We start from the raw sequence: 22,696 nt of genomic DNA on the forward strand, positions 1-22,696 counted from the left end.
CGCACTAGACACGTAAAACTCACTTGTAGTCTTTCTGCAGTTGTGTCATTATGACGTTGTGACATCATGATAAATAATTTTGTATGCCACCCACAGAATGCAACTTCCATAATAATATAATATAATCAAAATAAATAATAAATATAATAGTAATGTTTCTAATTTAAAGACATGCCATATAGTTTAAATAAATGCCATTTTAATGATAAAATAGCTCTGGTCAAACTGGGGCGTTAACTTAATCCAGTTTCTTCTTGCAGCCTATTTTCTATAGGTCCACCAATCACATCATAACATTAGGGAAAATCACCCCTTTTTTTTCTTTAATATTCAGACAAACCTGTGAAATAAAAAGATATTAAAAAACATATATATTCAGACAAACCTAAGTTCTGGAGTTGTTAATGAAATGCTTGTGACATCTTCCCAGATGTGCTAGTAGCAGCCGGTTTTATGGGGAGAAGTTGGAAAACATGGAAAAACATGAAATGATGCACACTTTTAACTCTGACCCAGTCCTGGTTGTCACAGTAATCTGCATATCATTAAAACTACCACGGTTAGAGACAAAAACAGCTTTGTGTCCCTTTTTAAAGCATTTCCACCTTTCTCAATTTCACACGTTTTATCCATAAATTAACCACTCAGTTGTAATTACAATTTATTTTTCCCCACATGGCACATCATAATGTATATCAAAATAAAATACAAATCACAATACTTGTAAAGTTCAAAAAAGAGCAGTAACTATATTATTATAATTAAACTATTGTAGTTCTGTCTTTCAAAAATACTTAAGATACTTTCCTGATGGAGTAGCGCTCCCTAGCAGGAAGAAATGTGGTTCATTACTAGGAAGACAGAAGCATCAGTGATGGACAAAGCTTCACATACAGCTGCATGCTGGTGAGTATACTGGTAGGAAAGTGACTGGGTTGTGTAAAGCCAGTTTTTAATATGGTTGTCACTTGGAACATCCAACTATAAGCTGTCGTGAAAAGAAAATGTTTTCATGTTCCATCCCAGATCAAAGTTGAGGTCTGCTGTTGGCTGTTTTACCACACAGTTGAAACATGAGGTTGCTTCTTTGCAGGTACCATCCACACAATTCATGTAAGAGCACATTGTAGTTCCATCCTCACTTACTTGCTCCATTTCATACTTGAGAGTGTATAGTAATGCTTACTTGTTAAAACTTACAATTCAGTAAAGGCTCAACTACTTTATATATTGACTCGTTAAAAATAAAACAAAAAGAACACAAAAGAAAAGTAATTCTGCAGCTTAAGTAGACAACTTTGAGAATACCAGAATTTTAAAAACAGTGCTCCCGAAAAGCATCTTTTTAAAATTACATGCGTGTTCTCCAGGTACTCCAGCTTCCTCCCAAAGTCCAAAAACAGGTGTTAGATTAACTGGGGATTTTAAATTACCTGTAGGAGTGAGTGTCAGCGGTTGTCTGTCTACATGTGGCCCTGTGATGACTGGGTAACTGTCCAGTGTACCCACCGTTTCCACCCAGAGACAATGATCGTTGGGTGGATGCTACTGAAAACTGGGTAAAAGAAAAAAAAAAGTCCCTAATATTGTTTACATGTATAAATCAAAGTAAGGAATAATGACTCCACACCCTTTACTAAAAAAAGCACTTTATTAATCAAGCAGTTTTTCTCGTTTTCAGAATGGAATGATATGAAAGATCTTAAGTTGACAGTCTGTCTCCTTTGGAGATGAAAAAGGCAAAATGAATAAAAGCAGACATTTAAAAAACTCAAAATGAGTTGAAAGTGCTCAGTCCCATCTCAGCTTTGTTGTGGCGGCGTGGGAGACAAGGCCTGGCTCAGACTGTTCCAGGTCTGGGCGGATGCCGACTGCAGACCGGATATACATTTCTAGCCAACTTATCATTGGCAATACTTAAGGAGGGCACTGCTTTGAAAAATAATAATGTGCCAACCTTCTACAGTAGAAATCAAAAGAAATCATCAGCAGCATCGTCAACCTCCAATTACTCAACCAAACCATGTGTTGCTCCTTCCTGTTACTTTGATAAGTGCAGCTAAGCTGAACTAGAGGAGTGTTGGGCAAAGTGGTCAGAACGGGCAGTCTTTGCAGATCATTGATGATGTGAAGACTGTTCAAGCAGTCAGTGTGCTATAGCTTGATGGTGCCAGTGGGTAAGCTACTATTGCACAGTCTATAGTAGCGAAGGTCATTCACCAGCCGCTGCACACTTTGAGTGAAAGAAGGCAAGTCCTGAACAAAGAAGAAAGAAAATTGAGTAGTTATATTAAATAACAGGAAAGACAGGATTTGACATTGGTAAGATTTGCAACTAAGAGATGGGGCAAGCAAGTATCTGCTACTAATCTCCACAATGACCCAAAGCAGATAACTCTTTTGAATGAGCCTGTCCTGTGGGAAGATTATAGTAATAATATAATAATAAAACTTTATTTGTATAGCACATTTCATACAAGAATTGTAGCTCAAAGTGCTTTACATCAATAATAAGGCAAGCAGCAAGTGCAGTTTAAATAAAGGGAAAGGTATAAAATAACAATCAACATCATATCAGATCCTAGTGTTCTAATAGGTTACTTGAATTACCATAATCTCATAACGGAATATAAACAGTGACAGTTAAAAAAAATGTAAAGTTTAAAAATATAAAAGTTTAGAAAAAATTAAACAGTAGTGCGTACAGTGCAGAGTAAGTTAAAAGTGCAAGTCGGTGCAGTAAGAACTGGAACAAGTATTTAGGGTATTTAATGATGAAGGTGGGTCAAGGTGGTGATGAAGGTGATGAGGGTGGGTCAATCAAATGCTTTGGTGTACAGATATGTTTTAAGCTGCCTTTTGAATATCTCTAAGGTGTTTGCTTCCCTGATATTTGAGGGTAGTGCATTCCACAGTTTTGGGGCATAGTTAACAAAGTCTGCATCACCAATCTTTTATGACTACTTCTGCTGATCTCTAATAGACCTGCATCAGATGATCGGAGTGTTCTAGCTGGTGTGTAGTTTGTTAGGTAGTTTGCAATGTAGCTTGGTCCTTGTCCATTTAGGGCTTTGTATGTGAGAAGGAGGGCCTTAAAATCAATTCTAAAAGTCACAGGTAGCCAATGTAGAGTAGCTAAGACTGGACTAATGTGTTCTCGCCTCTTGGTTTTGGTTAATAGTCTAGCTGCAGAGTTTTGAATAAGTTGGAGTCTTTCAGTGGTTTTCTTAGGGAGACCAGTGAAAAGTGCATTGCAGTAGTCCAGTCGGCTAGATATGAACGCATTAATTTTGTGTTTTGTTTATTCCTATTTATTAGAAGGTAATTGTACTTCTTCATAGGGGTGGGCAAAAATATTGATACGGCAATATATCGCGATACATAGTCTCCCGATACGATATCGATATTCAATGTATGTATCGCGATATATTGCTGTATCAATATTTTTGCCCACCCCTAGTTGCACTTTATTTTGTGATTTCAGTGTGGGTGAGACACTGCATTTTATTTTTGTCATTTTAAGTCAGCGGCAAGTAACTGTACTGTATTTTTGTGATTTCAATTTCAGTGTGGGTGAGACACTGCATTTTATTTTGAGTATTTTGTATCTAAGAATAATGCACACACTGCACTTTTCATTGTGTGTTTTTTCATGCAAATATGTTGCATAATTAAAATGGAAAGTTTGAATTACATTGTTTGGACTCATTCTGTCCAATGCATTATCACTATCATCTGATGTACATATATACAACTTGGATTTTAAGATGTGTAATGCATTTTTAAATTTTTCGGTGAACTATGTAGAATATCGCGATATATCGCATAATCGGGATATCGCAATTTGTATCGTATCGTGGCTCAAGTATCGTGATGCGTATCGTATCGTGAGGTCCTTCCCAATACCCACCCCTACTTCTTCACCCTCCTTATTGATGCGAATGCTTAAGATGAAGATGCAGGAATGAATTAAACTGAGGCCTCAGTACAATCTGTTTCCTTATTAGCTTGCTGTTCATGAATTGGCATTATAGGAATAACATAGTATAGTGGATTGTATTTGATTGTATTGTATCAAATTTCTTCCCTTTATCTATGAAGCGTACTGAGATGACAGAATATTTGCTATATAAATAAAGAGAATTTACTTAGTATATGGCTAGGCAAAGCTGTATAATAAATGTCAAAACATGACCGGCATTAAAGACCTTTTACTCGACACACAGAGATTAGAGAATTCTCAGAATACCTATAGCATTTATAATAAATTAATTCTATTGTTAGCTGTTAAGGAGAAATTTAAGGTATAGTTGTGCAAGTAACAAGTGGTTAATGCCGTCTCTGTCTTATGCAACATACAGTCCTTGTCTCCAGCCATATCATGCATAGTGGACTGCTATTTTCCCTATTAGAAAAACAACAACATATATTATAATACAGCAACAATAATTGTTCTTACCCGTTCAAGCTTGAAGTTGCGTGCGAGGACAGTTCGTTGGCTGGTGTCGACGCCCTGACAGCCATTGAGGAACTCTGGCATGAAAACTGAGTAGAAGGCATCGAAGTCGACAGAGGCCATGTTGTAAATAGCAAGAGTGATTTCCTCCTGAAGGAGGTCATGACTTTTGTGCAGAAGGACCTGCAGCAGCACGTTGATAAAGTGGAAGAGCATTGAGGTCCGGAAAAGCTTCTGAAACACAAATACGAATGAAAAATTAATCAACATGTGTGTTAAAAAGACGCGCTGTTGATCACAATGATGGGATGGCATATTGTAGAACAACTTATTTAATTTCTGTCAGATTTTCAAGAGACAAATCAAGGTACTGAGGCCAATTCACTGTTTCTTTAATTATTTTCAGGGATTATGAGTGAAATCATAAAATATCAAAAGAGTGATATCTATGATGTACCAATGAATGGAGACAAATGTTCTCAGCACTGTGATGTTGAAAAGAGACCTTGAATTCATTAGCCATTGATGTGTTTCTCCAACTTGTGCAGGAGTTCAGATGTTGAAGGATTTCCACATCAGTTCCGAAAACTGAGATTTATGCTCAATGGATTGAGGAGCCCAGTTAATGATATTGTACTGCAGCTGTCAGAAGACTGTGCACACCAGTTTATTGAAGTAAATAGGACAGATTATTTTGCATAAAGCCAAAGCAGGATCGTGGAAATTCAGAAAATGAAGAAGCTTGTTTTTTTTCTGAAATGAATATCGGCACCGGGTATAGTTTTTGTGCTGCTGTTCAAAGGTGTTTGAACATTTATTTATAGGCATTTGAACATTCATCTATCTCATTTCAAAAACTTATAAGGACACATTATTTTAGATATGTAGTGATATGTGAAATTTTAGGAATTAGAGAGGGTGTGCCTTTTTTTCTCCTTCATAGGAATAAATTCCAGCTTTACTCAGACCTTTAAGAAGAGGCTTCATGAGCCACATTTTAGTCTGAAGATATCTCTATAATCAAAGATAACAACGTGACGCCATAACTTACTCTGTGATATAACTTGTGCTTGCTGTTGAGTGACTCCAAATAGGAGAGATTTTGCTTGAAGATGTGGATATCGGGCTGCAGGAATGACTGTCCAAAAGCCTGAAAAAAGTTGTCAACACAAGTCAGAAATATAATGACATTAGTAGTCAGCACTCTTTTATAGCCATAAAAAGGGTAATCATGGTAGTTATGATTTCAAGAGCACACACACGGCTATTTGGTGTATATGTTTCACATTTAAAGTTTCCTGTTGCATCAATTCACAATTAATTTAAGGTAGTCTCATTAACAAACTCAAACAAGGTAGTACATCCAAAAGACACACCTGCATGGCAGCTGTGAACTGGGCCTGGTTTTCCATGGTGTCTTCAGCAGCTCCTCTTTGGACACTTGTTAAGACTGAGGTTTTAAAGAAGTATCTCCAGTTCTGGTGAAGTATTTGGTATAGCAACTCAAACATCTCAGCCTTGACATCTGGAGACGACCGCTGTAAAAAGACAAGATTCAGAGACATGCTGTCATCCCGAAAATATGATCAATTTAAAAGATGTAAAAGATCAGCAATAGAGGTTATAACATTATTAAATTAATGAACACTTTAACTTTAAAAATATTGCAGTGATATCTTTGCTATTTAAAATACGTTTGACTTAAAACATTTTTCATAATTTCAAATAAGGACATCTGCAAGAAATGCTGTTATAAGCAGCTAGAGAGCAGCAACCGACCTCAGCCAGCAGCGGGTAGACCTGCTCCATACACAGAGAGAGGATGCTGGGCAGGAAGGGCTTGAAAGCCTGACCAGGTTCTTGCACCACCACCTGCAGGATTTTTAGGAACTTTTGCACCACCCTGCCTCCGGCACTCCCCTCTTGCAAAATACTGGCTGCCAGCTGTTCCCTGAAGCAAATAAAAGTGAAATTACTTTGCACGCCCCATTAGGATAATATGCAATGCTATATCGACTAGATGTTATTGAAGTAGCAACTGTTTGAATAGGTCTGTTTGACCCTTTTACCTGGTAAACATGCTGAGAAAAGTGTGGATGATCTGTCCTGTGAAGGCGACACCCATCTGGACTCGCAATGCTTGAAAAAGTGTCAAGAAGAAGGCCAACATCTCATCCGTCACATCTGGGACAGAGAAGGGACAGTTACCAAAGTTTGCCAGTCAGAGAACCTTTTATAGGTAAATTATTTGCCCCTTTAACTGCAAATGATCATAAAATATTTAGATTTAAGCAGCACTGTTTGCAGTATTGGTGATTAAAACATGTCTATTAATAAGCAAATTAAGGTAAACAAATACTTCAAGATCTGACAAATAAATGTCCATTTTTTTTTTCTGTGCCATTTCACACCAGCTATCATAAACTAACAGACTATATCCATAGATGTCAGCAAATGCAACATATATTATACTACTAAACTGAGGTAAAAGACAAATTACTTCATAATGGAGAAAGTTTGTCTTGCAAACACTGGTGGGAGGTGGAAAACATCCACAAGTTTACAAAAGTATGTCATATACACAGTTCATGGTAAAAATGCACAAGTTACAAAGGTGTAAAGCATAGGGACATTTTTTTTTTAAAGATAAAGAATGAATTTCAATGAGATCACAGTTCATAATCAGGTTAAATACTGGATTGAGGAGCAGAATGTTGATGCTGAACTGACCTGGCTGCTGAATAAATACAGGGAAAAGGTTCAGGGACACTTGGACAGACTCCTGAAGACTCTGGTAAGAGATCTGTCGGGATTTAGTGGATTCACCGGAGATGCTGTCCACAATATCTCTGAGCACAGGCAGCGTCTGTTGTATCACTGCTTTCACTGGAGTGGAAGAAGAGGTTGAGAAAAGAGTTAAGGGAGGATTAAAAGTGTCCAGGAGTGAAAACCTGTGATGAAATAATAAATATAAAAAAAACAACTCAGAAGCAATAAAAAAGCAAATTATACGCACTATTATCAAGACCAGGCTGTCGTTGAGTTATGTTCACAGTCCCTCTTAAAATCCGGTATTCTCGAGTGAGAGCGGCCAGCAGACTGGCGTGGTTGCTGGAGCGCGTTTGCCATTGCTGCTCACTCTCTGGTAAGTTTGGCCACGGCAGAAGCAGCATGTTTGATAACGCTCTACACACAAGCATGTGAGCCTGCGGGAAGTACAAAGCAAAACCAATCATTGTTAGTCACTGAGAAGATTTCAAAAAGTTTAATCTTTTAAGTAACAAATCTAGTTCATTATGCTCTGTAGCAGTTGACTTTAAGTAGAATTTTAAAATAAAGACAGAAGAGACATTTCTAAAATATCCATCCTGAAAATGACTTCAGAGCTAATGTCAAAAATTGTGATGCATTTCCAATTGATAATATTATTGTATAATCATCAAGATACAGTATAGAAAAAATAAAACAAACCAATCTTTACCTCTTGGGGAAGTCTGTGGTTCTGACTTTCTGTGGTAATAAGGTTGAAGACATTCTGAACTGCTGGCAAAGTGACCAAGAACACGGGCCTCACTGTCGAGGTGATGGACACCATGAGATGGCTCGCTGAGAGCAGCAACTTCTCAGGTACCTGGAAGTAAAGGTGGAATTTATATCAGACAGTTATTAAAATGACTTTAGTCTGCTTCAGGTGCATTAGTGATCATTACCATCCATAGCTCGTGTTTTCTGACTCACTCCCACTGGATTTTTTACCTTTACCTTGAGCCCCACACATTCTCATCATTTACTGTTCTCCCACCACTTTCACTATTTTGCGGACCATAAGGCTGCGCATTATAAGGTACATCATCAATGAATGGGTATATTTTCATAAACAAGCCGCATGATAAAACATATATAAAGCGAAGCAAAACACTCTGGTAAGTTGAACTTTATTCAACTCATTCACAATAACTCAGAATGTCGTTCAGTTGTAACTAATACAGACAATCAATCAAGCTGAGAGGTCAACAAGGTCAACAAGAATTCATACAAATGGCGCACCTGATTATGAGGCACACTGCCGATTTTTGAGAAACATGTAAGGATTTTAAGTGCACCTTTTAATGTGAAAAATATGGTAACTTGTGCTTTTTCCTGTCTTCCAGGTAATGTAGTAAACAAAATGAAAACATACTTGGTTAGCGTCTTGGCTCTAATGTTATCACACAGATTATAGCGTCATTGATTTTGTGATTTTGAGGCTACAGGTGTATGTTTGGGTGGAGTGGTTTAGCAGTGGAAAGATAGGTACTTGTGCAAGAGCTGGCAAAGGAGAAACTGGAATAGATTTGTACCTTTAAAAATAAGCCAATGAACTCTGTAAGTGCAATGAACAATGTAAGAGGGGTGTATACCAGCACAATATGTTGCCAAAATGAATTCACAGATGCTTATTCCTGCTCTGAACCTCATTACTCACGCCATCATTGTGGTTAAAGCTAGTTAAATACCCTCGTCTGTCTCACTGCAGTCTGGCAGATTAGGTTTTGAGTGGTCATGGTAATGCAGCCATCTGCATCATGCAGTAATTCCCCATTATTAAAGCACTTAATCAACATAAAACCAACATTCAGAGAAAGATGAAGGTGCTGATTGTGGTACCATTGTGACAAAACCTTCACGTCACAATAGTGTAACCCAACGAGGCTCCATCCATGCATGACTATGCAATAATTTAGATATTTATGCATTGAAAAGGGAGCGCTAATAGGCGTGTTTCCACTAGCAGGAGTTCCAGGTAGCCCTGTCAGACACGAACCGCCAACAGGGCTGACCGTCTTCTCAGCCCCTTCAGCCGGCGTGTCTTTTACACTGTAGTACCAACACAAGAACCGTCGACTGAAAAAATAACACAGCCGACCACGAGGTGGTGGTAATGCAGATTTTTTGTTGTTCGCAAAACGGCCAGCTGCATACAAAGAGACAAAAAAGAACGCAACAAAAACAAAAAAAAAAAAAGAGGGAAAAGAAAAACGCGTAAACAATGGATGCTATTTGTTTTGTTTTTTTAAACATAGGCCGCGGTTGAAGCGTCTGCAATGAAAAGAAAGGCCCCACCAGACATCTGCATAATAGTATCCCAACAAGGCCTGAACCAACTCGCCGGTCCATCTATCATTAGGGCCCGAGCACCTTCAGTGCGAAGGCCCTATTGTATCTGTAGGAATTCTTCGCGTTATTATTATTATTTTTCTGACAAAAGGAAGGCCTTTTTGCCCCCCTAAACGTGCCCAAAAAGTCACCAAATTTTGCATGCAAGTCAGGCCTGGCGAAAAATTTGATATTTAATGGTTTGCATTAATGGGCGTGGCAAAATGGCTCAACAGCGCCCCCCGGAAAACTTTGTGCCTCAAGCCCCACAATGCGGTTTGTCGTACATGCACGAAAATCGGTACACACCTGTATCATGGCGCAACTTAAAGAAAAGTCTCTGGGCGTCATGTCGAGAAACCGAACAGGAAGTCGGCCATTTTGAATTAATCGTGTCATTTTGGCGAAATGTATGCCTTCCTTCGGCAGTTAATACGGCCCGAACCGTAACGTGCACCCAGGTGTGTTATACATCAAAATGTGCGTCTCCATCCTCTGACACCACGCATTACTTTTCTCTTTAAAAAGCGTTACCGTGGCGACGCTAGACACCAAAAAGCACGCCCACCCTTCATCTGATTGGTTCGGACAGAAAAAACTTTGAGCCTCAAGCCCCATAATACGGTTTGACGTACATGAACGAAAATCGGTACACACCTGTATCATGTCGCAACTTAAAGAAAAGTCTCTTGGAGCCATGGCCGAAACCGAACAGGAAGTCGGCCATTTTGAACATTCTGAATTCATTGCGTAATTTTGGAGCAATATATGCCATTCCTTCGAGAATTAATACGGCCCGAACCGTATCGTGAACCCAGGTGTGTTATACATCAAAATGTGCGTCTCCATCCTGCGACTACGCGCATTACTTTTCTCTTTCAAAAGTGTTATCGTGGCGACGCTAGACGCCAAAAACCGCGCCCCCCTTCATGTGATTGGTCCATATTTGATAGTTCCCCAAAAGTCACCAAATTTTGCATGCAAGGCAGGCCTGGCGATAAATTTGATATTTAATGGTTTGCATTAATGGGCGTGGCAAAATGGCTCAACAGCGCCCCCCGGAAAACTTTGTGCCTCAAGCCCCACAATACAGTTTGATGTACATGCACGAAAATCGCTACACACCTGTATCATGGCGCAACTTAAAGAAAAGTCCCTTGGAGCCTTGGCCGAAACCGAACAGGAAGTCGGCCATTTTGAACCGTAACGTGCACCCAGGTGTGTTATACATCAAAATGTGCGTCTCCATCCTGCGACACCACGCATTACTTTTCTCTTTCAAAAGTGTTACCGTGGCGTCGCTAGACGCCAAAAGGCGCGCCCCCCCTTCATCTGGTCCATATTTGATAGTTCTCCAAAAGTCACCAAATTTTGCATGCAAGCCAGGCCTGGCGATAAATTTGATATTTCATGGTTTGAATTAATGGGCGTGGCCTAACGGCTCAACAGCGCCCCCTAGAATACTTTTATCTGCCATAACTTTTGAATGGTTTGACATAGGAAGTTGTGGGTGATGTCATGGGACTCTGTAATGAGTCCTTAAGCTTCGTTGGCCTTAATTAGCTCCGCCCCTTCTTCTGATTGGTTGTCCCTTTTTTCTACTATAACTTTTGAATGGTTTGACATAGGAAGTTGTGGGTGATGTCATGGGACTCTGTAATGAGTCCTTAAGCTTCGTTGGCCTTAATTAGCCCCGCCCCTTCTTCTGATTGGTTGTCCCTGGTTGTCCCTTTTTTCTGCTATAACTTTTGAATGGTTTGACACAGGAAGTCTTGGGTGGTGTCATTTCTGATATGCTTATGGGGGGGCGGTGGCCGTGAGTGCGAGGGCCCGTTCATCGCTGCTTGCAGCTTTAATTTTTCTTGTTATCTCCAACTTCATCAAATGCACTTGTAACAAAATGTCCAAATGGTTCAGATGAGTTATGGTCACATGATTTATGTTCACTTGAGAGTGCTGAATGTCATTTAGAAATACAATTAGCAAAATCTAATCGGTTATGCTTCTTAATCATTTAAGCACTCCTGAAATTTCCTCAGTGTTTACTTGATTCTGTGTTGACAACGGTTTGAGGAAAGACCTTTCCCTTTTGTAAAATTCAGAAGCATAAACCTGTTGTTATGACTGCATTGAGTCTAGTGAAGGAAAGAAGGAATGTAAGGTCGACTACCTTAGTTGTGATGAGTGGGCTGGTAGCATCTACTGCAGACGTAATGAGGTGGTTGAACTGGCTCTGGTTTTGATTGTGGACTTCATTGTAGAACTGTGCGAGCCAGTGAGAGTAGGCTTGCAAAGCAGCAAGGGCCTGTGCATGCCTGAAAACCAAGAAATTAACACATATACACATTTACACAAGCGTTCTTTTACAATGCACCCTTAAAAACAACAAAAGTATTTTTTCTAAACCCACATAAAAAAAAAAAACAACAAACAAAAGGCCTGACCTGTCATACCCACTCACTCACAACAAAAAAACAAATACCTGCCCCTCCCATTCACAGCCATTCCCACCGCCAGCTACAACAGTGTGTGTGCGGGCTTTATGCAATGACCCACACATGACCGTCCAAGAGCAGCTTTTCTAAACAAAGATAGCTGTTGTTGACATTGAGTGATTGCTAAAAAAAAAGAGCTCTCACCCCTGTCCTGAATGACCAGGAAAATATAAACTCTTTAAATCAGGTATCAGCACCAAAGCCCTTCCTCTCTAAGGCAAAGGGACTGCAGTCCTTCACTGGCATTCATACTTCCCTCCTCACCATTTTTAATATCTTTATCTGATACTAGGTCTGGTTATCACCGTCTTTGTCACACACTTCATTTCTCTGACTGGTTGCATGCCTACCCAACAGTGTCCACGGGCAGTATATTTGCCCTTGATACTGAAGTCTGGACACCAAAGTCAAATCCAGAAGAACCTGAATAATACTGTGTATCAAAAGAAGAAAACAAGACTGCTGCCAAGGCTACATTTACAAAGTTACTGCTAAGTATTGGAAGTTTTAGAGGTATACATTTTACCTGGGTGGATACATTTCTGATCAAAAGTAAAATGTAACGCTGAATGTAATGCTGCCTTGAAAGGGAAATATATTATCCAACTTGACACTAATGGTGCTTTTCCACTAGCACCGACTCGGCTTGACTTGGTTTTGGCACTTTCCCACTAGGGGTCTAACCGTGTATATACTTTTCTGTAACTGCTCTGCCGAGGTTCTAAGCGGCTGGGTCGGGCTGTATCTGACGTCGTCACGCTACAGGCCACAGATATTCAGGGGGTTGACCAGTCAGACTGAGTCAGGACGTGACATCAGCGAAAGAGCGACTCTGACGGCGGATTCTTGTTCATTTTACTCAACCACCAATGGCAGCGCAAAAGTCTGTTTGGTGATCCAACTCTGAGGTGCAGATGTTCATAAACCTGGTGTCTGACGAGAGAATTAAAAAGGGATCTAGACAGGCGATAAGGAACGACCAGATCTACCAGAAGCTTTGTCACTTCATAGCTGCTCACGGCTCCCAGCTGACTTTTCAACAGCGCCGAGACAAGCTAAAGAAAAAAAAAATATAGAAATCCTTGCCGTTTGAAACTTCTCTCACTCTCATTTTTTAACTTGACATTGAACACAAGCCACAGACCCAACAGCACATATACCATCTGCTTCCTTCTTTGTTTGTGTCACACACTCAAGTACGTCACAGCAGCTTCTCTCCCACCCCGCCTACTTCTGTTGAAAAGAAACTAGGCCAAACATGCTAACTATTCACACTTTCAGTTCCACACTTTTCTTACAGTTTTTTTCCTTCTTTTTTGTCTTTTAACTTAACACTGTGATAGTGGGTTTTAGTTGCCTTTTTTCCTTTAAGCATGTGATACTCACACGTCAATGAGGTCGGGCTTGAGCACAGAAGGCACAGCTGTCTCCAGGTCATAAAGGCTGGTCTGAGAGCCGTAGCAAGTGACTTCAACCAATCTGAAATGGAAACAAACGCTCCATTATATTTAGCATATTTATTAAATACCACAGCCAGTTTTAGTACTGAAAACTTAATAGCTGAAAACACGAAGTCATGTAAACAGAAGTAGAAGGAAATGTCTTCTCATGAGTGACAAGTGTCAGTAACAGACTTTAAAATATGCATAGATGTTATCAAGTGCAGCCGTGACAATTCCTCTTGCTTCTGAAGCAGAACACTGACCTCTCAACCACAGCCAGTGCATCAGTGAAACGGGCAGCAAAGATCTCTCCTATGAAATGCTCAGCCAGCCGTCCTACAGCTTGAAGCAGCGAGCTGAGGTCCCTGAGAGAGCAGTGAAGTCTACGGCAGTCATTCTCTGCTGTGATATTCAACCGCCGACCTGGGATATTCATTATAAAACAATTTCAAATAAGCATCAAGATAAGTTTTTCCTCTGATTTAATTTATGAAATTACCATTATAAGTGCTGTGCATATTACTTACTTGAGCCAGTGGTGACAATAAACTGTTGCAAACCCAAGTATACATCCAAATTTTCTTGAAGGACTGGAAACTTGAAAGAGAAAGAACAGGAATAAAATTAGACTGCAAAATACTTTGGGATATATACATATACTTTAACAAATGCTCTGTTATCTCAGCTCTCTGTTTTGAGCTGTAACATTTTTCTGAGAAGTGTACATGACAGAACTAGAAAAATAAAAAGTTACCCAACTGCAGAATTGCATGCCTTGAAGCACAGCTTCATAAACATTGTTGAAGATAATTTTGTGGCTAACAGGCACTGCGGTGCAGGACTGAGATATTAGTGCATCACTTTGGGTGAGTAATACATGACAATGAGATCGCTGAATCATGGTCACGTATTACTAAGACATGAGGGCGAGTTATGAAGCAAGATTACGTGATTGAAGAACATAAAATAAAAATTGCCCAATGACTGTGCATTGTTTGTTTCAAATCGTACATTTTGAGCAGCTGACTTCAGTGTATTTTGCTGATGACTAATTATACACAAAAGATAAGTGGATATCATAATTTACTCATAGATCAGAATTAATTGAGTAAATTATTATTCTTTTTTTTTTTAAACACACTGATGACTTTGAAGTTGCAAGCTCTGTTGCAGCTTTTACACAAGTAGTTTTGCACATTTCAGTCAATACAGTCAAATGTGAATATTAAGAAAACTAAATGACAAATGATGGATTACCAGGGTAGAGAATGCATGGGATGGGAGCAGCTCCATCACCTTGGCAACCACCTCCAGACTCTGACGTAGGTACCTTTGCCACTCGGTCTGTTGCTATAGTTATAGAATGAAGAAGATAGATCAGACATGCGTCTTTATAACATGTACACAAAGTATTAAAAAAAAGGAATAGCTAAAATATATTTTATGTCAAATATATTCTTACATCATCATCCAGAGTCTCATCATCCAGCTCTTCCAACTGGGCTTGGTTGTACCTGAACTGTATGCGATTCAGCACCTCCCTTAACAAAAGAACTAAGGCATCTTTGTACCTAAATTAAATGATAAAAATGAATATGTCACAACTTCAATTTAAAACAAAGCCAGCACAAACAAAACAGCAAATGTTTTATATACTTGGTTGACCATATGTGACTGCGTTAGAGGTCAGTAATCAGCTGTAGCTTAACTGACATCTCAGAATCCAGTCCATTAAGCAACTTACCTGTTAAGGACACTTTCTCTGTCTGCAAGTCTGCTTTTGATTTTGGTTGTTAGAAAATCCAAAAACACACTCCAAATGTCCAAACAGGCAAAGTATCCCTCATGGGTAGGCTGAAAATTCAATAAAAAGAAAGTTTGCATGATACCACTGGCAAACATCCCATGATGTAAAGCTTACATAAATGTTTGACAAGACAACTGTTACCTGGTTGAAAGTGTACTTGAAAAGCAGGGCAAGAAACTCCACAATAGGAAACTGAGGACTTGACTCAATCCTCCTCAAGTGAACACTGACAAACAGGCGCAGAAAATCTGTGAACTTTTCCATGTAACTATAAGATTAGAGAAAGATCATAAATACAAAACATAAGTTACAACATACATCTTGCTGATAGGAATTAACAGACAGCTTACGCTCAATATTATCATTCCTGAAGTCAAAGATGAACTTCCAGTGAGCTTATCCAACTGTAATATACACTCTGATCACAGACAATGACAATATAATCAGCCTCAGGACCATCCATATTGTGTTTGTTCAATAACAAATGAGACACGAATGAGGAAATAAAATGAAGATTAATGACTCGTATTTGTGACTGCCAAAGAGGTAGATCTTAGAGACATTTGATCAGTCAAAGATACAAATAAACCAAAACAATGCAATTTTAAAGTGTTTTTAAAGATAGTTGATACGCTTTTGTGCATGGATGTAGAGGACGTGTGAAGAAAAACAAAGTCATAAAAACAAGGTGGGACAATGAGGAAGTATGACAGCGCAACTTCTGATCTCATTTGCTTTGATATACAAAATAAATATGACCATTAAACATTTTTTGTAAACTTTACACATTCTAAAAATTAGCTTATTGACTGAGCTGTACCTCTCATCGAGTTCCTGTAATCGGCTCTTGACAGTGTGAGCATTATTTTCTCGTGTCAGCCTTTGCAGGAGAAAGAAAGTCTGCTGGAACATTCGCAGCAGATATTCCTCAAAATCCACTGGCACACAGTTCTTTGACACCAGTTCATTGATGCAAGTCATGGCAAGCACACCAAGTCGAGCACGGTCCACCTTGTTACTCTCATTCTGCTGCCCATTTCGCCCCTCTCCATTTGATGTTGGTGGCATCGTCCCAGGATTAAGTTGTCCATTAGAAGAGGGTGAGATAAAAGATCCCGTCTTGGCCTTTGTCCGTAGATCGCAACCAAATCGTGCGAAATGGAAAATGGATGCCAGCAGAGTGGGTGTTATACTTGTGGACAGAGGGATCCAGCTGAACAGGTGAGCCAAACACTCCAAGACTAGACAACAGAGCTGATGGCTATCATTGTCCAAAGCTGCCATGGGCTGACAGAGCAGCTTTGAGTATTGGCTGCCTTGAAACAAACTGCCCAGCAATTCCACTAAAGAAAACAAAATTGTAAAATCAATACAGTGTACAACACAATGTAACTCCAAGTCAATCACACTCCATTTGCACAGGCATGTGGAGACTACACACACTCCTGAGCACCATTTTGACATGTTTTAAGGACATTACATCAAAGTTGGATCAAAGTTGGATCAGCCTGTAGTGTGGTTTTCCAACTTTAATTTTGAGTGCGACTCCAAATACAGACCTAAATTATATAAAAAGCAGATTTAAGAACAGGGGAACATCACTCACCACTTTCTCCTGAGGTGGGCGAAGGAGGCGGGGTAGAAGCTATGACACTGTGCTTGTCCCAGTAGGTCTCTAGGATACCTAAAAAAAAAAAAAAGAAATATATACGTATAAATATAAAAAAAACGTATAAATATATATATATATTTTCTTAAATTGTCATGATTTATATAATGTTGAATCTCATTTAGCTTTTAATGCAGGAACTAAACTATTGTTCACATCAGGAAAATGAGTTGTACTGTACAAGTCCTTGAAGCAATTCTCACCAGTCAACAGTCCAAGCACTGTTGGTACCTGCTCCAGCAACAGTTTACGCAGCTCCTCTTTCCTGGCAACACTAAGATCTTCTCGAGGACATGCAAGTTCCTCTGATGTGGTTTTTAACATCACCAACCCCAATGGAGCCAGAGTTGGGGTCTGGATCAGCTGCATTTCAGAGATGGACAAGCAACATCTCAAAAGGCGAGAACATTTTTCTGACCAAATCATATCAAGTCAGTTTTTCACACTCTAGAATCCTTAAATTTTATAAACGTGTGGCATTTGGAGGGGCATGGGAAATTTCTGAGGACTTATTGGACAGACTATCAAGTCAGCTCTCTAAAATCTTTCTAATGTGTGCATGAAGATGGTAGTCAATTTTCAGAGACATTACCTCCAAGTGTATGAGAAACTCTACAGGTAATGGTTGCTGCTTTATGGCCTTTTCTGCGGACATGCATGTTACTATCTACTTATTAAACTCTACCGTGGACATGTTCAGATACATGCAATATCAACGTAAAAACACATACATACATAGTTTTTTATTTTCTTAGATAACATATTCAGTGTGACAGAAACTGTGGTTTTAGAGGTGTTTTCATGCAACTTCTGTTAAGAACTAAACAGATCATTCAGCGTGCATTGCTGATCATGAAAACTTCCACTGCAAGTTTCAAAAGCAGAAGAGGATTTAACAGGACTTACCTGAAGAGTATTTGAAAAAAAATCATGGTAGAACATTGGCCAGTCTTGGCGACCAATGTCCACAATGACTTTGCAGAGTTTGTTGCGGATGAAATAGGGCACCGATTTGTGATGAGCAAGTAGGAGCTTGGGCAGACAGCTGCGAATCTCCATCTTGTCTTGTGAAGCTACGCCAATCCACATTTTGTTCACTAGGTTCTAAAAGCAAGAGAAGACTTAGTTGTCAAACGCATGATTGAAGTAAACAACACATTTCTTTACACACAATTGTTAATCTTGCTTATATAAATTCACAAAATTAAAAAAAAATTAATAAAAATATACAGGAAACATTCATTAAATAAATCAAACACATCTTTGTGTATAAAATAATCTCACTTTAAGAGGTGCTTAATTTTCTAAGCATAAGAACCTTAACAGTACTCTAAACTTAAATATCCCCCCTGCAGGACTTACTTCAAATACTGTGAGACTGAACATCATTACATACTCATTCCGAGTATTGGAGAGGAAAAACAAGCAATGGCGCCATGCCCCGGTCTGCTGTGCAAAGTTATTCAGCACCTCTTCTGCAGAAAAAGGAAGTAGACATCATCTCAACAACACTGCAATACTCAACTCACAGACAAACCGAAAGTAATTCCTCGCAATACAGGAAATGTATGAAAATGCTATTCAAATTTTTTTTTTTTTTAATAAAATCAACAAATATCTTCAAGTCACAAAAGGTCATAAGAGGAAAGAAAGAAAGTCTTTAGACATGACAGCTTGTTATAACAACAAGCTTTGCAATGTCTGCATTAAGTTTGACACAGGAAATGAGGAGGCGGTTACAAACATGCAGCAACGGTCTGTGCAGCCTATATTTGAAATGGAGGTGGGTTACTGAATCATAATTAAGGTAATTATAAGCTACCTTAAGTCCAAAGTGACTTAAGGTAAGTCGCTTTGGACAAAAGCGTCTGCTAAATGAGAGTAGTAGTAGTAGTAGTAATCCACAATTTAAAATAATTGGGGATTATCTTAATTTTGCATATAATCTTATTTTGTAAGAGAATGCATAGATCTTGTGATTAAATACATATTAATGCTGGTCAAACTTTAGTATTCTCCCTGACTTAAGCAACAGCATGACTGGTGGTGAAGCAAATGTGATGTTCAATGGATGCACCACATCCTTTGGTGTTTCAAACTGTTAACTAACTAAAACTTTTGGTATAAGCATTCTTATCAGTTTTCTGAAATGTTAGGGGTAAACCAGCACCTCACATTTAAAAGTTGCAATGCTAAGATCTGAAATGTATTATTTTTTAGGTTGCATTTTAAGAAAAGTTCAAATGTGCCCGTCACAAACTATCACTACTTAGCATCTGTTGATCAAAGAGCCATCCTGTTATGTTGATGTCTATACTTTTCCCCCAGTTAAGTCAGTGATCATTAGTTGCTCTGTGAAAAGATAAAACTATCCAGGGAGCGATGAGCACAGCTTTTAATGAAATCACGAGTTTAACGCAATCTAAGGAGAAAATTGTGATTCAGACTGTAAATTGGGATTGCATATCAAAAGACTGTCATGTGATGTTTTGGACTGCCCCTAATCTGGACCATGGAGAAGTATGTCATATGGACACCAACCATAACACTACCAAAGTGCCTCTTAAATCACTCTTCATGACTTTGGTTTAAGCTAAACCCTTAAATTATTGGAACAAGTCCTTAGCTTGCATACAAACTTAAACTTACCTATTTCCCTTTTCCGTTCATTAGTTGTGCAGCTGTGAAAGAATTCTGTCATCAGGTTTTCTAATGCACGCAACGATGCCTCCTCTGAACCCTAATTGATGATAAAAGGTGAAGTTTAGTACAAACAAAATATTCAGTCTATTTAATAAAAAAAAGTTTTCTGAACAGCATAACAAAAATCTGTTCATTTGACATGTATTGGCATAATGAAGTACAAGAAGATGGCTCTCCAAAATCCATCCCCACATTCAGTATGCCAGTTTCTCATACAAACATTTGTTTATAGACAATTACATTTTTAAACCTATTTGGGTTCGGGGAATTCACTTAAGGAGCTGGCAGCGTACCTACTTCTACATGTCCATACATGAACATTTTATTGTTTTCTTGTCTACATTGTCACACGTATCTCTGACTGGTTCTTGTTTGTTTTCTTATGCACAGTTTCACAGAAATATAGATATCTCAGCTCTACCACTCAAAGCTGCTCACTTGCTTTCTTGTGTGAAGGAAGGTGGGCCCTTGCTTACAAAACTGAGATATCAAAATGAGATTTTTTAAGAGCAGCTCCTGTGGCAGGCAGGTCTGAATTCCTCAAATAAGCCACAACTTGCCGTGGCTCAACACTACTCAAAGAAAATATTTGGTTTTGCAAGATGGGCGTTTTGTACCATAAAATGGCTCAACGACCTGTCACATCCCTTGAAACACCTATCCGTAAACCGTTAGATGACACAAGAGAGAAGACGGTCCAGAGTACACCCAATCATGGGTTATTACCTGAATATGAGGAATGTATTTAGCTGATGTTGCAGCTCAAAATACAAGAATCAAATTATCATGAGTTGGGTCTTAGAACAACAGGGAGACAATCACTCGCAAAAGTAACTTATATGTGCAAATTATATATATATATATATATATATATATATATATATATATATATATATATATATATATATATATATATGTATATACATACACACATGCATACACATACATACATAGTGTAAATAAGTATATTTATATAAATATCTATATGGGCATATGTGTACAAATATATAGAAATATTCAACTACGTGTATGTATGTATGCATGTATAAGTATGTGTGTGAGTATAATTACAGTATGTAATAATAATAATAATAATAATAATAATAGTAATAATAATAACAACAATACTGTTACTTAGCAGTGTGAGTACAGTGTGTGAATAATTATAAACACAGGTTAAATGATCAGTGAATGGGGGTAGGACTAAATAAGTTTACACTTCTTCCTACTCCTTTTTTGGCACATGTAATTCAAGTTAGCAAGTTTTAAAGGATGAAATTCCTTTTTTTGCTGTTGTTTTCTTAAACTTCTCATTAAGTGTTTTCTTTTTTTTTTTAACATGTGCAAAAATAAAATAAATCAAATCAAATACTTACCATGCTTGGCTGGCTCAGATGTTTTTTTCGTCTTACTTAAAACGTTGATTAACTCCCGTAAAAAGGCAACATGAGTGAGTTACCTGCTAACCCGTTAGCTCAGATATTGGGACTGAAACCAACGGGTTTTCATCCTGGCCCGACTCCTGCCTACAAATTACTACCAAATAACGCTGGCCTTTAAACACCAAATGCAATATCGCTCTTATGTTTCCCGTCGCTCGGATAAAACTGGTGTTGGGTTACCAGGAGACCAGGCTGGACATGGAGCAGCTCCAGCAGAGCCAGGCTGAGCTGCCCTGCTCCAATCACAGCTACTGCTAAGATTCTGCCCTGCTGTCCGTGTGAGGATCTGCCAACATTGACTCCAACACCGCCCGTGAAGTGTGCAACAGTAATCAGCGTTCACCGTCAGCCATTTCGAGTGTGATTGCAGGTCCCGGCGCTGCAGCGGATGCTAAGCAGCTAGCTGCTACGGGGATGAAGGCATCACTCCGCAGCTAAATGTCAGAGAGCTGCTGCTGGCTGCGGACACTACACTCTGCCGTTTCTGGTTTCAAAGCGGATGAATATGCATATGCGGGTGTAAAGCATACAAATTTGTTATAACACTAGATAAAAGTATGCGCGCTTGTTCGTGTTATTCCCCTTTTAGGGCGGCTCTCAGCTCCAGCTAGCTGCAGGCTGCTCCCCTCGCTGCTTCCTCTTCTGGAGCCAGCGACCAATCAGCGGCCGTCAAGCTACTGACGGTGCAACAGGCTTACTTCCGGTTGCGCCTTTCAAATTAAAGCGCGCCGGCTATCTATTCTACCTTGTAAAAATGGTAATGTCGAGTATTAAGTTGAAAGGAAAGCAACTCACGAAAGGTAATTTAAACGTTTTACATACACATAAATATTCAAATCATACACAATGTTCATGCAGTATATAGTAAATATATAGTTGCTTCTTAAAGTCCTAAGGAGCTGTAGTGCCAGTCATCTGTTTGTTAGTGTTGGAGTACCAACTTGTGCTGCTGTGCTACTGAATTTGATGTACAAATTTATATGTAGAGTATGTAACTCTTTAAATAGTATTATTACCTGCTTAATGAATCCTGCACTTAGCTCAGTCAGGTTCACATCTATGTTGTGGAACCACTGGCATTCATGTCTCTACACTTGCGCCTGACACTGTTTTCTTTTTGCATCACTGTTGTTTTTAAGTCTTCTGTATTTTGGTTTTTGTTGTCTTTTAAATCGTGTATGTTATATGTATAATTTTTTATGGTACTATGGACCTCTTCTCGAGATGTGTCTCTAATAAAGTGTGAATTGAATTGAGTAAACTAGTTTGTGTGCTCCACTGGTTAGACTCAACTAACACAAGGGATCAAATATTTGTCAATTGACTGGCTAAAAGAATGAGTTTTGTAAATTGTTTAATTTATATATGTTCTCTGGTGAAAAAAAAATCTGAGTATGTCCAATATCTAAAAACTAGAGCTGGCAAATGTAAAAAGTACTACATTTCTCTTAGAAATGAGAGCTAAAAAAGGGGCACAAAAAGATCAAAGTCTAAATACCTCATAGTAGGTAGACTTCCACACATTCCACCACACCTTCCACACATG

At 38.9% G+C, this 22,696-nt stretch overlaps 1 protein-coding gene across 1 annotated transcript; it reads right to left on the reverse strand.

The window, feature by feature from the left end:
* Positions 1-1,426: 1,426 nt before the first annotated feature.
* xpo6 (exportin 6) lies at positions 1,427-21,787 on the reverse strand. Its single transcript, XM_061712320.1, has 24 exons — positions 21,085-21,787; positions 19,655-19,745; positions 18,368-18,480; positions 17,912-18,109; positions 17,209-17,368; positions 16,943-17,020; positions 16,157-16,679; positions 15,478-15,604; positions 15,274-15,383; positions 14,992-15,100; positions 14,787-14,879; positions 14,057-14,126; positions 13,793-13,952; positions 13,474-13,566; positions 11,763-11,907; positions 7,938-8,087; positions 7,473-7,662; positions 7,187-7,342; positions 6,526-6,640; positions 6,236-6,407; positions 5,833-5,994; positions 5,508-5,606; positions 4,460-4,690; positions 1,427-2,256 (listed from the first exon to the last, which is right to left on the reverse strand). The coding sequence occupies exons 1-24, from the start codon at positions 21,085-21,087 to the stop codon at positions 2,155-2,157; spliced, it is 3,450 nt and encodes a 1,149-aa protein (XP_061568304.1). The 5' UTR covers positions 21,088-21,787; the 3' UTR covers positions 1,427-2,154.
* Positions 21,788-22,696: the final 909 nt, after the last annotated feature.

Source organism: Cololabis saira, chromosome 21 (assembly GCF_033807715.1).
Source record: "Cololabis saira isolate AMF1-May2022 chromosome 21, fColSai1.1, whole genome shotgun sequence".
Classification (NCBI taxonomy): domain Eukaryota; kingdom Metazoa; phylum Chordata; class Actinopteri; order Beloniformes; family Belonidae; genus Cololabis; species Cololabis saira.

Bases quoted from the DNA above. Each gene is read 5' to 3' on its own strand.
- xpo6 (XM_061712320.1), bottom strand. The intron at 18,481-19,654 runs GTAAGTTTAAGT...CTTTTTCTGCAG, and splicing joins TGAACGGAAAAGGGAAATAG to AAGAGGTGCTGAATAACTTT. The intron at 15,605-16,156 runs GTACAGCTCAGT...CTAATCTTATAG, and splicing joins TTACAGGAACTCGATGAGAG to TTACATGGAAAAGTTCACAG.